Source organism: Rhea americana, unplaced genomic scaffold (genome assembly GCF_003343005.1).
Source record: "Rhea americana isolate MKP2758 unplaced genomic scaffold, rheAme1 scaffold_43, whole genome shotgun sequence".
Taxonomy (NCBI): Eukaryota; Metazoa; Chordata; class Aves; order Rheiformes; family Rheidae; genus Rhea; species Rhea americana.
Window position 1 is genome coordinate 3,997,416 of NW_028186568.1, and position 16,937 is coordinate 4,014,352.

The following is a 16,937-nucleotide window of genomic DNA, read 5'->3' on the forward strand; positions in this document are numbered from 1 at the left end:
TGCACTAGAACTATATACTTTGTTCTCGCGTGAAGACAAGCTAAAATGATGCAGATATGTGTCTACACTAGAGATTTACACCACCGCAATCACTACAATGGATGACCATGTTTAGCCACTTCATCTCAAATAACTACTGCAAACTATAAATCACCCTGCCAATGAAAATAAAAGCTGCTCTAGAGAACTTACAATCTAAATATCTGTGAAAATTTGTCATCAGTGAACCTATTAGGAAAAATCAACAATTCAATACACACATGCTGAATTTTGTTAAAACTCCTACRCAGAGGCACTCTTTCAGAAGTGAACTGACCTCAGGCTGCTAAAAGAGTACTTTTCATAACATCAAACTAATCCCAGAGTAGCCACACCAGTTCTTTAATTTCACTTCATAATTGATCTACCTAAGCTGTCCTGACTGTCTCCCTAAATAAATGCAAGTTGTTTACATAATGGCTTGAGTTTGTCGGGATTTTTTGAGCTAAGGCTTCCTACATTTATCATCAAATGGAAGCACATAAAGACTGGAGACTCACATGCATTTTAAACAACTAGTGATGCAAAACTAGTCCTTTACAACACCAGCTCCTCACTTGTTGAAAGCTAGTATTATGTATGGAATTATGCTATTCAACATCTTTTCCAACCCAGAGTATTTGAAACATCCTGTCTGGTCGATGGCTGCATCAGGGGAATGGAAATTGTGGCAGCAACAGGAGCAAATTTAAAAAATATTATCCTACAAAGATAGGCTGGTAAAACAGTAACTTTAGTCAGCATCAATCAGCTTTATGCAATAGCTTGCTGGATGTGCAGCACTTCAGCTGCTTCCTTGACCTGTCAGAGTGAGGGAGGAGAGAAAAGCCAGTATTTTGAAAACATGATTAAGGTTTATTCTGATAGAAGACTACAGCTTAAGTTAAGCTCTTCCTGCTTAAACAAGGTGAGTGTAAAGGAAATGAGGACTGAAAAAAGGAGGAGATCCTGTAAGGCCATCTGCAGCAACAGAAACTAGAAAAACCAGTTCTTAAACGTTTCTAATACTTTATAGTAAATATTTAACAATAAACAGCTCAACAGTTTGGTGTTTATATCTTGAGGAAGGTTTATTTACTGCATTTTTATCAGAGTTTGATGTAAAATGATACTTCTGTGGAACAACACTGTTGTTTACATTAAACCATAAACTGCAATAAAGTGAACCTAAACAAAGCTTCAAACATCGCTTTCTCCTTTAAGCATCCTATAAAATAATAACAAAAAGTAGTACTGCTAATTAATCCACAAGGTAAACATTTTTCAGCTAAAAAAATTGCTTTTGCTTTCTTGTTTCATTCTCAAAAATATCTATCTTTATCAGAGCTCTTAATTATATCTAAAACAAAACTTAGCATATATAGGATTTCTGTGATGATGAGTATCACCAGATACAGAGTTCAGTTTTCAAAACTCAGGTGTCTGTGTACAGTTATGCAAGGGACAGCACAGTAGCACTTGCAGAAAAGATCAAACTATCATTATTTTTCTTATTTTAACTGTAATTGTACAATTGTTCAACTCTGATATAAAATGATTACTGGACTAATGACTATCCACAATACATTTGCATAAATCTGGAGTTGTATTAATCAGGCTAATCATCTGATTAACTGCGACCTACCCAATCCATATATTTCCTACAAAAGTGAATCAATACATTAAGTTTTTTATTTTTATTATCTTTATATACACACTTGTGTTTTTTGGTGACACACTTACCTTTGAACCTTCTCACTCTTCTCTCATATGGATAATGTTGAATTTACTTGGTAGCAAAATATAATAGTTACTCATTTGGGACTATGAAAGCTCTCCTTTCTTTTTCCTATTTTCCATACATTAGTTAAAAGTAATGGAATTACTGAAGGGTATACAAGGCTTGCTAAGTCTCACTATATACTTCAATATTCTACTATATACTGACTAGGTCCTTAAACAAAACCATTAAAATCAGAGATTTCATTTGCCTTTATCTGCATGTTGACCAGAACTGAAATCCTTATCCACATCTTACCCTAGCCCTTTTCCCTGTGTTTAATCAGAGACCTGGTCTTCAGAAGGTTTTAGGAGTTAAAATTCTGTCACCAGTACAGTTGCTCAGCAGTGTCCTGGCCTATTTTTGCCAATGCAGCATGTTCATTTGTAGCAGAAGACTATACTGACAAATGATAACTGCCCAGGCATACAACTGTTCAGGGTGCTACTGTCTGGTGTCCCATCTTAGGAGCATTTCTTTGCAGTGTACTGTGAAACCTTTGCTATGCATCAAGATACCATCACAACTATCTGGAAATCTTGATTCAGTGTTAAAACTGTCTAGAGCTTAATTAACCAAGCTTAAAATTATGTTCCCCACCCCAGTCAGTCTAGATGTTTACGATCTAATTAATTGTCTCAATGTGTAACTATTCCTTCCCCAAGCTGTTTTAAGTACAACTTTCTAAAGGCCCGATCTACTTCTCAATGAAATCAACAGAAAGACCAGGAAACTTCAGCAGAATTTAGATTAGGCATAATTTGATTCGTCTGAAGCTCTGTAGCTTCACGAAACCTTATGACAACTGTTGCTACTGTTATGTCTGTTACACAAGGTCTTCAAATGAAACTGTCACTGAACCAGGAGAGTTACTGAAGGTCACTCCACAAGATCAAAAGCTGTTTGCCAGAGGAATCAAGGTTTTTCGGTGTTTCCTTTTTTTTGTATTGCAAAACAGCAGCACAATAAGACTTTTTACTAAAGTTCATCTTTTAAGTCATATAGTCCAAGGTAAACAATTCTGGCTAAGGGATTTCCAAGTGTTAAGTTTAGGAGTTCAGGAAAAAAAGGGAAGCAGAGTGCTCTGCTTCTATTTCAGGACAATCCTGGGGTCCAACACAAGTAGAGCTATGAATCAACCGAACGGTATCTCAGATGATCTGTAAGAGGAACTGACTGCCTGCCACTCATGTTGATATGTTCAAGATACTAGGAATCACACACATTTTGTAATTAAGCTGCAATAAAGTATCCACTTCCAAACCATCAAATTCTTTTGGAATAGAATACTGCCACATACAGCTTGAAAATTGCTACCTTTTCATACAATAACACCAACATAAACCCTATGCTAGAGTCAGATGAACACAAATAATTAAACTAGAGAATCTTCAGTACTTTGGTGTACACAGATGTTGAGCAGAGAGTCTTCTGCACTATTCAAGAAACCACTACAAAATAAAAGATTTAAGGAAACCAATGCTATTTACCTGTGATATTCTACATTTCCTTGTATCAGCACTTCAATTTGTCAGAGCAAATTGAAAGGGAAACAGTTAAAGTGAGAGAAACTTGGTCATTTTAAAGGTACTCTCTACTTAACAAGGAGAAGAATGTCGTTTAAAAGCAAATGCATGCTCTGAAATTAGTAAAACCTTGAGATCTTAGCACTTCAGCCAGCATTGGACTCTGCAGGAGCTTTGCAGATGAAATAAATATTTCACTTATGTTCCAGCTTCAGGAACTGATCCACTGCCATTTTAAAACAAAAGGCACCTATTTCTTTGGCACAAGGGGCAGTACTAAAATAAACTTCTTGTAAATCCACTACACTTTCAGCTGTGTTATTGAAATATTGCTTGCTGTTGTTGGTAGTCTGAAGTATGCCTTTGTTGTACTGAAGTTTTATTGCACAAAGGCAGCATATATAATTTTGCTAAAAAGTAAAAAATACTGAGCAGATTGAAGAATGTTTTTTTCAAAAGTGTATTGGCGTAGTTCTGCTTTTATTAAACTGAGTAGTAAAGCTCTCACTGACTTCAATGGGAACTTATATTCCCATTCTATGCTAAGACTGAAGTCTTAGCATAGAAATGTTTTCTGCCAAGATGTATTTCTGTATCCTATATACATGAAATAAATAAAAACCTATTGCTAAATAGGAAAAGATGCTTAGGTATGCATTAATTGCTCTAGCGAAAACAGCTGTATCATTTGTCATTGAGTAAGGAATTGAATGATGCTTATGTTAAATATATCAGGTGAATGCATAACAACCTAGTTGAATTTAACGTACCTTTTTAGTTAATGTGCATATGTTTCTTATTAGCAGCCCTCTTCCTTGTTCAAGCACTGAGTTCTGGTGTCACTCTAGAGATGTTGTATAGCTTCCTAAACAACTCAACAAATTTGCCAATAACTCATATTCAGGTTGCTCTTTCCAAGTATTTTTTTTCCTGAGGTAACACATAAATACCTTTACAGATCTGGCTTTTATTGTCCCTGGGGTTTTGTTTCCTCACTTATAAAACAGGGATGGAACTGTCTTAAAGAGTGATGATGTCTTGGGTTGCTAGGATATAAAGCTGGTAAAGGCTATATAAAATAGTTACAGATATTATAATGTATATGTATCATTTTTCTCCAAATACAGCTCCATTTCATAAAAAGATGCTTTAATCATATCTCAACTATTGTTCTGTAAATGTCAAATAAAATCATCACAAAATAAAGGTGAAGGAGAAGAGAGAATATATGTACAATAAAACTTCTATTTTAATGCTGAGAATGTATTACAAAATCACATTTATAGAGCACTTTTGATTTAAGAACTTCCATTATTAATTAAAACTACTGGGTTGCAAGAGTATTACAAATGAGAATTAGAACAGAAGAAACAAGTGAACAATTTGCCCAAAGTAATAGAGGAAGTAACAGATAGGAACAAGTCACTCATTTGACTCTTAACTCCTGGACAGTGGTGATGCCCTTCAAGGATACACTTGAAGGGAAAGGGAACAAATCAGTTCCTAGTCAGCCTTACTGTTTCTGAAACCTCAAGACGAGCACTTTCACTGAAGTCAACTGAAAAATATCAGTATATGTTGTACTATAACTATATAGCACCATAACTATACGCCTACAAAGTTTATCTTCTTTCTCCATCCACCTACAAATGGCTCATTAGGTCATTTCAGAAAACATTTTTGCTTCTCCCAAGTTACACATAGCCATCTGCTTCTGCAGGGAAAGACAAGACAGATGTGCAGCGTGCATTCCTGCTCAGGTGTGACAGGCCCATGCGGGCAGGTGCAGGCAACCCTGAGCAGATGATAGGCAGGTGCTCGCGTGCTGCTGCTTCCTGATGGCACAGCAGCTCCCTTCTCTCCCCAGGCACCCGCCACTGTGCACCACCTGCCCATGGGGACACAGGTCAGCCCATACAGGCAGTGGGGAGCAGCCCTATCCATGCCAGGCAAACACCACCTCCAGCCTCAGGTACTGCTTGCTCCTTTTAATACACAATGTAACGCAAGGAAATGACRGCTGTTTGTCTTATGAGTAAATGTATACTGTGATCAATGCAAAACCCAGCAGGAAAATGTCAGTTGATACCAGAAATTAATAATTTCCTTCCTGTAAAAAGCTGTCCCTGACTTTTCAAAGTTGTCAGTTTTGGGAGGGGTTTATTACTCTTGCTAGCAAGAGCTACATTTCACCTTCTGCAATATTACTGAGCATGGATTAAAAAGTAACAGTAACTGTTATCTGAAATTTCAGAGTGTCTTTTACCCYAAACACCCTAAAAATTCTTTAAGCTATTTAACAGCTAAAAGCAGTTTACARCTGAAACACTGCCACTATTTGCTTGCTGTTGTACACCTGGCTAACAGTAAGCTACAGAGAAGTAAAGAGAAAAACTCCCAGGAAAGCAGAATAAACTCATACAGTTAAGAAAAAATGTAAGATCATCTTTCACAAAAAGGAAGATAAATCCCCCATTTTAACAAGCTTGCTCAAAAAGATTTTCTCCATAAGCAAATTGCATACAACAAAATAAACATATTTTTCTCAGAAGGTAGATAGTTTTTACCTCAGGATGACTATGTGAATTCTCATACTCAYGCTTCTGTCAAATGTAAAAAATGTCCAGGAAAATGGTCTCTATTAATACTAATAAACATACCCAAATAGATAAAGAAGAAAATAAAAGAGAAAAAAACAACAGTCTTGTCTGAAAGTTGGATATGCTGGCCTAAGGATATTTCACATGTTTATGAACCAACAGCAGAAAAGAAAATTAGAGTCAGTTGGCCATGTAACATGAAAAAGAGAACTTGAAATTCTTTAGAATTCCAAAAAATAATGCTGAAAATAGTAACAGATTTAGAGATCTGGACCGGACTTTTAACAAATACTGTAAACAGTAAGTAACTTAAGCTCCTGCGATACAATCATATTTGCACAGTTATTTGATCTGTGCAAGTGAGTGCAAGACAATTCTCAGTAACAGAATGGGAGACCCACATCCACTGCTTCAAAGTCACTAAAGAAAAATAAATAGACAGGTTCTGCAGTACAAAGGCAGCACACTGAAGTAGGCATGGAGGCCCAAGAGACCGAAATACAGTCTTTAAAAGAAAAGTACAGCATGGAAAGCTGAATACATTCAATCTTAATATTTAATATAAGCAGGGTTCCTAAAGTGAAACTATCTATTCTCTGAATTTCTTCATGGGAATGTCAAAGGTTTTGAACTACTTTAGCAAGATAAATGGACTCTTGATCTTACTGTCTTCATTTGATGCAACTTACCCTTCATTAATCATTTAATCTTTTTTTGAATGTTTAAAAACAAAGCTAATATAGCTACTTTAAAACTTAACTGCTTCTATTCGGACTAATTCACTTAAGGCTATCTTGAAGAGATGAAAAGAAAGCTTCATTTCTGAGGCTAAAGAGGGCCTGAACCAATCTCAGCTTGAAATCACAGCTCGTACTATTGCATTTCTGTTCCAGATTAGCCCAAAGCACCACAAAAATCTAAAGACCACGGATGAGAGAATGGGCTGGCAAGTAATGCCAAAATCAGTAAATCACTGCAACTCTCTCCCCACTTACAATCTCACCTATTATTTTAAAAACGCTTTTGACAGATCCAAAGTTTATGAGGATATAAAGCCCTGATTCAGGAAAGCATTTGGAAGTGCATTAAGATTCCACTTCAGTTAATACTGAATTGCATCACAGAAGCAGGTCCTAARTAAGTAAGAGGGGTTTATCCAGCAGATCTTTACAGTATTCGTACTTGTATTTTATGTTTTCCTCAATTCAGTTAGACTCTAGGCAAGTATTTCTGAGGAAGAAGGCACACAGACATAATAAAGAAACACAGAACTGGCTTGATTTTTCCTGGGTAGATTTTTTCTTTTTCTTTTTTTTCTTTTTTTTTTTTTTTTTTTTTTTTTTTTTAACAATTACACTTTGAAAAATGTTTATCTCTATTTGGAGTTTGTCTGAAAAGTATCACATCTAATGGTGTTGACAAATGTGGTTTGGCTTGCCAAATAGGTCGGAAGACTGAAAATCTGGTATGTTCGGATCAGGGTGGGGTTTGTACTTTTCTGTTTGGGTGGCAATGGAAAAAATTTTGAGCTTAGAAGTACAAAATATACCTCTTCTGAAATTTGAGGGACTCTAACAGGGACTACAGACTACTGTAAAACATACTGCTTTTTTGCATGAATGAGGCTAAATATCCCTTAGAAAAATATTCACAGAAAAATACCTTATGTAATATTGATATAATAGCATTAGCAAGTTAACTTTGATTCCATGGCACTGCACAGCAGAAAATATTAGGAGCTCACATAGCATTGCAATTCTTGCTAAAGCTATTTCTGCCTGTCAAAGCAGTTCGCTGGGTGTTTTTTAGTTATTTCAAAAGCTGATTAAGTAATATTTGCTAATATTTTCTGTGGAAGCTTATTTACAGTGGAGCTGTGAAGACTCTCTGGGACTTATCTTTTAAGATCTAAAATGACTGTAATCATTTCAAATCAGTCATCTTTTCTAAATAAATGATTTAATAATAGCATTTGAAGAACTAAAGGAGCACATTTTCAATGTCTGACATTCTTATACCTCATACACAGCCAAACTGATCCTTTTATAAGTAGCACAAAAGATGTAATTACCCCAAAGCAGATATTTTGGCATAACCGGCTATTTTATAGCAGAGCTTTAAAGAGCTTACAAATAGTTCCAGTGCCATAAATTCCAGTAGAAAGTACCATATATGTCCACCCATGCATCTGCTGCTTCTGTGAAATATCATTTTGACAGTAGTATGTTATCAAGGGAAATTATTCACTACAATAAAACAGAACTCTGAAAGCTAAAAGAATATACATAGAAAAAAAGGATTCAGATTTTAACAAGTTTTGATTCGTATTTTCTCACTGGCATTTCACTTTTAAAAGCACTTAAAATACACAGAAGAGGATGCAAATTTCACCTGACAATTTCCATGTGTATTTCTTTTTTAACCAAATTTTCTCAGCTCACTTTTGGCCACAACTTTCAGAAAATATGTGATTCACAGCTTTCTATCTCCAAAATAATTTTTTCATACATTCATGTATCCGGAAAAATCTTAAGAAATGTATTTCTTTTTATAATTCATTGCAACCCCTCTTGTTTGGACAGTATTTCATGTGCRTTACAGGTGGAAGATGACCTACAACTGCACTTGTAAACAGCTACAGCCAGCACAATATAGAAACAACACAACAAGCATGACTGCTGGTGCCTCTTTTTCTCTACAATGGCTGCAAAGTTAGACTGATGGCGCTCTGGGCTTTTTGCCAAAACCACTCACCAGATTAAAATAGAAAGAAGGGAAATAGGCAACCTGGGGTCCAAAATTTAATTCTGACCTTATGTACAAGCTCGATGGGAGGCTTGTGCAAAGCAGAATGTTTATATACCATATAAGGGGGGCACAAAGACACTAGAAAAAAACTTAAGAGAAGAATAATGTATAAAAGCTCTTGCCTATCATGTGCACTTTTTGTATTCTGAAACCACTGATCTTGAAAAATAATCAAATCTGCATGTACAAACACTGTTATTCTCAGAAAATAAATATTTAATTTGCATTTTAGCTCTACATCCACAGCCTGCTTGCTTTCAGCCTGAGACAAACCATAGTTTTTATGGCTTTAACCCATTTTATTCAAACCATGGATATTTCCATTTCATGAATTTGTGGGTTTATGGATATTTCCATTTCATGAATTTGTGAGTTTATTTCTGACTACAGAATATGGATCAGAAAGCAGATTTGGAAGTAAAGAACAGAACGATCTCTTCACCATATGAGAAGAACAAGCTCTGTTTGCYTTTTCTCTCATACTTCACAGTAGAAGTTAAWTTTTCTTCTGCTAAAGCACATTTGCTAATGGACTGTTCTGCAGAAYTGGAGYMACATTATTTTGGTCAAATCACAGCACTCTTCACAGAATTGTTTATAAGAAGTAAAACTTTTTTCTACGTTTAAAATAATACAGCGTTAAGTCCAAAACTGCAAATGATCTAACAGCTCCGTAACATTTTGCAGATTCTAAATAGGTTTAATCTAACTTCCTTGAAAGCTTTGTTACTAAGCTGTTTCTAGGCATCACATTTAACTTCTTAGTGGAGAAGAAATATTACAGAAAACAGATTAAACTTTTTTTCCCTATTATAAAGCCCATAAATTAAACTTATCTCTGTATTAGTCTAATTCATTTGCACTTGGATCTACTACTGATTTTAAAAATAAATATCTAGAAAAGTAAGCTATTAAATACCTACTCATAATCTATTTAATACCTATTAAAATAACATGAGTTAGTAGGGTAACATTAAATTTTGTTAAAACTATTAAATAAGCATAGTARTGAGTAAAATCAGCTTTAGCTGTTCAGGGATGGAATCCTGAAAATGAAAGTTGCTTGAAATACAATTCTCAGAATACTTACATTAYTGATCAATGATTATTGTTAGAGTATTTGTATAAGATATTCTATCAGTTTAGTCTCCTGCCCTTCTTTGAAGAATCTCACAGGACAATGCTACACATCATAATTTCAGAAGCACAGATAGGAGAAACAATCTACCTTTTACCCTTCTTATTGTGAGACTAACCTCATACGGATCTTCTAATTGCCACTTCCACTACTGTAAAATTACAGGTGACTTACATACGAAGAAAAAAAAAAGCAGCTGTATGGCAACTAATATACCCATCATCATCCTTTGATGTAGATTGCCAAGTCAGAGATATATACCAACCAGAGACAGTAACTGTTTTCCACTGGGAGATYCAAGGCATCAAAATATGTGATTTTAAGGTAACAAGGGAAGTTCTGAAACTGTTATTCACCTGTTCACAACCTCAGAAGGGAAAGAGGCCAAAATCCCTCTTCACTATTCTGTGCAGAGAATCAGCTGATTCTGGCTCTAACTACTACTAAAGGTATTACTATGAGTTTTAATAGAAAAAGTCAAGAAAGTGCTCTGTTAAATGACAAGAAATACAGAAATTTCAACTGCATTATGTGAGCCTTTTCTTGGTATTTTGCACCGCAGAAGGGATTATACGTCAGTGCATGAAGTGCTTATACRAGCAGTGGGGTGATGTAACTTTGGAAAGTACCTGCCCAAATACCCATAACTGAACTCYAACATCCTACTCTCCACTTTGGCAGAGTGCGTGATAGTGTTAATATGAACCTCATGCTTCATGTAGTTCTGTGTCAGTTATGAAAGAGGAGACAATACCTGACCTACAATGGCTGGTCTGCAGGAAAAAGCTTCAAAATTCTGCAAATAACTCTGAATTAGCAGTGACTGCTGTTAAGACATTATGCATCAATCTCGTGTGTTTTTGATGCAATGTTAAGTATCCTAAACTCAGTTTTTAYAACCCCATAGAACCACAACCGAAATGAAGCACTCAAAGACATTTAATTCAAACAGAATTAACTTCTAAGCACTTTAGAAACCTACATAAAAGTACCTGTAAGCACACTTTTAAACAAAATATGTCAAAACTTCATGCTTATGCTTGGCTTTCTTTGYGCTTTTACTGAATGACTGCCACAGCAAACTTGATAAAATAATGATACTCTCCATGTTCTGCACACCATTATGTGAAATGTCCTCTACATATGAATAAATCTTACATTTTGGGTTTTTTTTTTCATATTACCTTCATCTCATCATTTTCTTTTTGTTACAAACACCTAACATTTGATTGGCAATAGAACAAATCTGTGATGAATTCTGAAGAAATTAACATGCATTTGGATTTAATGTGTTAGAATAAGTCAAATAATGAAATTAGAACCACACCACCTTGGGAATTTTGGTCCCCACACACTAGAAAACAATGAACAATGACAGATGTGGCTAATTTACCTTTCTATCAATAAAAAAGACTTTTAAAACTGTAACATGGCCTATTCAAAGTTACAGAGAATYCCCTGGAAATATAAACAAGATTTTCAGAATGAGGATAGAATAAAGTTCCACCCATCTCTCACCCCCCTCCCCTTACTTTTAAATAAGCTCAAATAGCCAAACACAAAAAACACCCTATTCACCACTAAATAGGAACTTGAATTTGGAGTGATTAGTCAGTAACTAAGACATGAAATCTATCTGTGCTCTTCACTGCCAACATTACAAATACTATCTGATGTTATTAGTTTGGAAGTACTTTTGCATAATTAGGTATGCAAGAGGAAYCATTTAGGTGATCCCATTGCAATAATCATCTAAGAAACTTTTTTTTCCATGTGTGGTTTTAAGAAGAAAGGAAAGAGAAAAACACATATTTGCTTTAATAAAAAATGTAACCCCTGCCAAATAACTGGGAGTCAGGAAATCTGAATCTTAACAATTAAGTTAGAAGAGTCATCAAAATAATTTACTCGCATAAAAGACCATAAAACAAAATGGAATAAAACTCCTATGTGCTATTTATGCAAGGAGTCCAAAGCAGTTTAAAAATATTTATTAAAAAAAAAATCTCACAGGCCCCCTTGGTTACATGGTAAGAACTGTGACAGTCATTTTGCAAATGAAAATACTGAAAGTATTGAAGTGATAATAATTTGCCCAAACCATACTGAAAGYCAATGGCACAACTATGTAAGCAGACCCAAGAATTCTTCCATCTTTCTTTAATATTCAGCATATTGAAGTGAATGTGATTTTCCTCTGCAATTATCAGTCCACAGTACAGAAGACCAATGGTACAATACACAATTCTTAATCATTGTCAGTATCTTTAAATATTTTTTTCAAAATCTACAACAATCTGKTCCCAGATCTAACTGCAGATTCTAGAAAACCATATAAATGTTAGATAATCTTTACTGATACACTACTGTAATTCGTATTTCACAAGATGATCTTTACTTAACTGATCGCTCATATAGGCAGTCTACCCCTTTACATGATTCCATGAACATCCGTGATTACATAATTCATAGAGCTTCTACTGTCTTAAGTTTTCACTCCYTCCTACTCCTCTATAATAAAAACAAATAAATATTATACCCTACTTGTAACACTGCTAGAAGTTTGATCCACAAATCACAAAATCCAAGTAAACTAGTTAACACCAACATGGAAAAAAATCAAAACAATTTTGTTATTCAATATTACAGGACAGAATGATCTAAAAGAAGGTCTTCACAATAGTGGGCAATATTAGGCAACAACCTTTTTTTTTCATAAAGGGTTATATTTTCATACAAGTAGTAATATCAAACTTTATTCATTGAAGTGATTTTCACACAGCTTATGTTCTGAAACACTATCCCTCTTCAGGAAAAAAGAATGAAGAAATGTTGCAAGACAGGATTCAGCATCAAAATTTTCTAYCAGCTAGAAGTCAGGAAGCTAAGTAAGGAAGAAACCTGAGACTGYAATTCCCTAACCCTAGGACTCCAACCATTAGAGAAAATGTCCTTTTCATTTTAATTTTTTACATAATTAACATATGTAAAATTCATACATGGTGTAGCACATTAAGAGCCTATACATTTTACCCTCAATTCCCGTATCTGAAAAAACTTAATGCAGAAGAATCCCCCAAAATAAAATTGTATTTCATTTATCCCAAAGTTATCRTGAATATTTTATATTACTAAATTATTCCAGTCAATACCTGCAAACCTGCCAGCTGAGCAGCTACCTTCCCTTTGAGGCAGAGTACGAGTGCCACAAATGCATTTAAGTCCTCCAGAGAGAGGCTGTTGACCTAAAATTGAGATGAAAAAAATAACACATTATCTGCAAGCTCTGAGAAGAAACTCTCTGAAAATTGGCCCCTCTTTAGGAATACCACACTTGAYTTGACTGCCAGGATATGATGACAATTATGATTTCTTTCAAATGTTTACATGGATATCTTTTGAAAACCTAAAAAATAATCTGAAACATTTCAATTACTTATCTTTGTATTTCAAACTAAATTTCAGGATTAAAAAAAACATATCTGGATTATTTTAGTTACTTTAGCTTACATACTGAATGTAACCTAATTCAAAACTACACAGAAAACAAAACCTAAAGTGAGAAAATATGGAGGAAAATTCTAAATCAATTTAATAAGATTCAAATACTGTCACAAAAGGGAGAACAGAGGTACTTACTCTTGTGAAATAGTATTCCAAGATCCTACATATCCAAATGGTTACCTCAGGAAAAAGATAATGCCTCTAGAACAGSTGGGCTGATTCCCCAACAGTATCAGTCCAGTTCTGATCATTTGCTTCTATAAGAGCACAATAACCATAAACTATACACGTGCCTCAAGACTGAATATCTGTTACAATTGTTGAGGCTGTACAGAGGACTCTAAGTGAAATCCATATTGGCATTATAATTCAGCATCACTTGAAAGTTGAGGGTAGGTAGTTGAGGGTATGGAAATGAGCACTGTGGGATTGCAGTACACTGTGATTAGAGTACAGTTAAACGGATACCTAAAACTCTGTACTGTCTTCCTTTCAACAGTTTGATTTTCAGGAAATATGCATATCCCATTACAATCTCTTACATTTTTTTTCCTGAAGGATATTATAAATTACAAAGTGACAGAAAAAAAGGAGAGTAAAAGTAATAAAAAAATCAATAAAAAATGAAGAAATGCCTACAACAGAGCAGAATAGCCAAAAATGTGAGAAAAGCAGCATGTCAAAAAACTTCTTTCAAATACTTTATTTAGTATCCTAACAAGGTGAATTATCACACTCCCATTGTCAGCTCTCTTCCAAAACTGTAACAGCTCAAAATRAATGTTTCAATTTCCCCTTCCTTTGGAGACTCCACAGTTTGCTCTCTGATCTCATTCACTCCTTCATCCCATTTTTAAAGACAGAACTATTATTTTCTCAACATTTTTATTTGAGCAGTACCCTCGCTGAAAAGATTACTTTTCAAATTGCCACTTTTTGTTTATGTGGCTAAGCATTGCTTGATGGGATTTTTTTTTTCTTTTTAAAAAATTTATCTGAATTTTTACATTAAATAAACAAACACAAATTTTGATGAAGCCAGACAGGTTGATCAATATGCTATAGTCCTTGCAAAAACTTATGTTTTAGGTTACATTAGATGATAAGTAACAGAACTGTTAATAGGTTTATTTTGCCATCAGATTATGATCTAAATGACCTTAGCCTGCTCAAGGAAATCTAAAATTGCTAAACTTCAATCACCTTTGGGGGCTACTATCCATCTTTACTCTCTAACACAAACGCAAGGTTAAAGTATAACATATGGACAAGAATTAAGCAACAGTTAGACAAGCATTGCTTTTTCAGCTATAGAATAGCTATAGGAAGCAGTACTGCCAGCTCACTGGCAGTTGCTGACACTTACTCTTGCTCTCATGTTTTCCTCTCAAGTGTACCAAGAAAACAAACGGACAAGATTAGAGACCTAATCAAATTTAAACACAATCCAGCAGTGAGAAACATTTTTAATCCAAATCAGTTACCTAGTCTGGTTCACAGGGTATATTGTATCAATGCAACTCAGACAGTAAAAGAGAATCAGAAAAATAAAATAGATGCTGCTGAAACTGGCTCTGTCATGGAAAAACTTCTAACAAACTGAGTCTTTTGCATGATCTCTCTGCTATTCTTCTTACYGAAGACATGAGCTCCCAAACTATTTCTTTTTTACATTAGCCATAGGATATTAACTTCTGAAGATTATATCTCTACGAGGTTTTCTCTTTTTCATTTTACCAATGTGCTGTGACTGAGGCTCAGTAAATCCCCATTTCTGTAGGTGTTCTATCTTGCCATCCCTCTTCTTAATCCTACTAAACAAATCCTTCTGAGATAATTTGGTAACCATGGTATAAAAGGGTGTAGAGGATACCATGATAAATAAATGAAATAGTCAAAATACATCCAAATACAATGTTTAAAACTAAGTATGTGATATGTATCCTGTGGAATTGAAACCACAGGGCATGAAATTATGTTTAATGAGTTTCATCTTTAAAATTTTTTCCATTAATATTCTGCTATACAAATACTACAAAAAAAGGAGCTATTGATCAGCTATTGATCTATAATGTAGAATTCACATACAAACTTCCATAGTGCACCATCTAAGTTTGAGTAAACATATATGAAAGGAAAGAAAAAATTAGAGAGAACTTGTGTTCCTGTGTCACGCATCAGTATAAATCTGTTATTGGGAAAAAGGAGGTCTGAACAAAAATTATGGAAGATAAAATGCTATTCAGTGTAAAAAAAGTGCAACAAGAGCTCACCAAATTAGATAAAAGCATTGTAATTTTCTTATCCTGACAGAGGAAAATCTACTTGTGCAATCACCATTTGAAAGGTGGCAAGTATACACAAGGTATTAAATACCTTAGAAACATAAATAGTGAATGAATATTGTATTTAATTTTGCATTCCTTTTGAGTACAACTGAAGTAGTCTGTAGGTTGCCAAATGTTTGGAATTATAACAGAACTACTACCTAATGATTCCTTATTACTCAGAACTTAATGATCACAGACGTATCCTCAATTCTGGCTTGAAACCAAGTAGCTTCACAAGGTGGTGTGAAAAAGTAGTGAGAGCTGACTAAATATTTRTATTGTCTGTTTGCACAGCCTGCATAGTCACCTGTGGGGTTTGAGAGGAGGAGAGGAGTCTTCTTTTGATGACATGAAGGAAACACTTTAATTTGCAGACAGGTCCCAAAAGGGGCAGGGGGGCAATTGACACTGTCTGTTAAACTGCCAAGGGGCAGTTTGTCATGAGCACATGAAAGTTATGATGTACTATTAAAAAAATAGAAATATTTTCTTATACAGGATGATGCATGTTAAAYGGAGTAATTAAAAATCCTGTAATTTAGTACTATTATATTTAATCTTCGCTGTAGGCATAATTGATCAAGAGAAAAATCATGAACAGGCTAGTAAGAAACAGTTGACTAGAGGCAGAGAGCTACAGAACATGTAACCATTCAAGTTACCTGCAGGACAAGATACGTCAGCAAGCAGCAGAATCCTGCAACAGGTGCTTCCAGAGCTTGGAGCTCTTCCATCATGTCCTGAATGTGAAAGCATGCCAAAAATGTACTATACCGTTGCTTTTCCACATCAGGTCCTTTGGCAAACCACAGTGTTTTCAAGTTAGGTGCTCCACCTATAAAAGAAATCCATTATTTTATCTTGGCAGCAGCAAGATAAAACATGCCTTCCTCATTAAAATCTGAAAGGAAACAATGGATCTGCTCATGGAACTTGCAAAGATCACAAAGTGAAAATGAAATGAATTTGACAAAAACTGGCATGCAAGAAAAAATTAACAACAAAAGGCCTGTAACCTAAACAAGTTGTACACAGTGGGCTGAATTCATTTATTACAACAGCATAGACAACTTTGAGACAGGAGATATTAACCCCTTGCAAGAACAAAGTTTATCTAAAATTGTGTCCTTCCCTTTGAGGACTCAGAGCATTATTAAACTGAGATTAGAGTGATCAAAAATTAGTAATTTAAAAGTAAAAAAAAAAAAAAAAAAAAAAAAAAAAAAAAGAGGC

The 16,937-nt window shown here is 34.8% G+C and overlaps 1 protein-coding gene across 4 annotated transcripts in view; it reads right to left on the minus strand.

Annotated features, from left to right (window-relative positions):
- FAM120B (family with sequence similarity 120 member B) overlaps positions 1-16,937 on the minus strand; it is a 235,724-nt gene that overhangs the window by 190,791 nt on the left and 27,996 nt on the right. For all 4 annotated transcript variants that reach the window (XM_085315514.1, XM_085315513.1, XM_085315512.1 and 1 more), the window contains exons 5-6: positions 16,367-16,539; positions 13,023-13,115 (exon numbers count right to left, since the gene is read on the minus strand). In XM_085315514.1, coding sequence (XP_085171640.1) covers positions 13,023-13,115; positions 16,367-16,539 — 266 coding nt within the window. The remainder of the gene's footprint in view (positions 1-13,022; positions 13,116-16,366; positions 16,540-16,937) is intronic.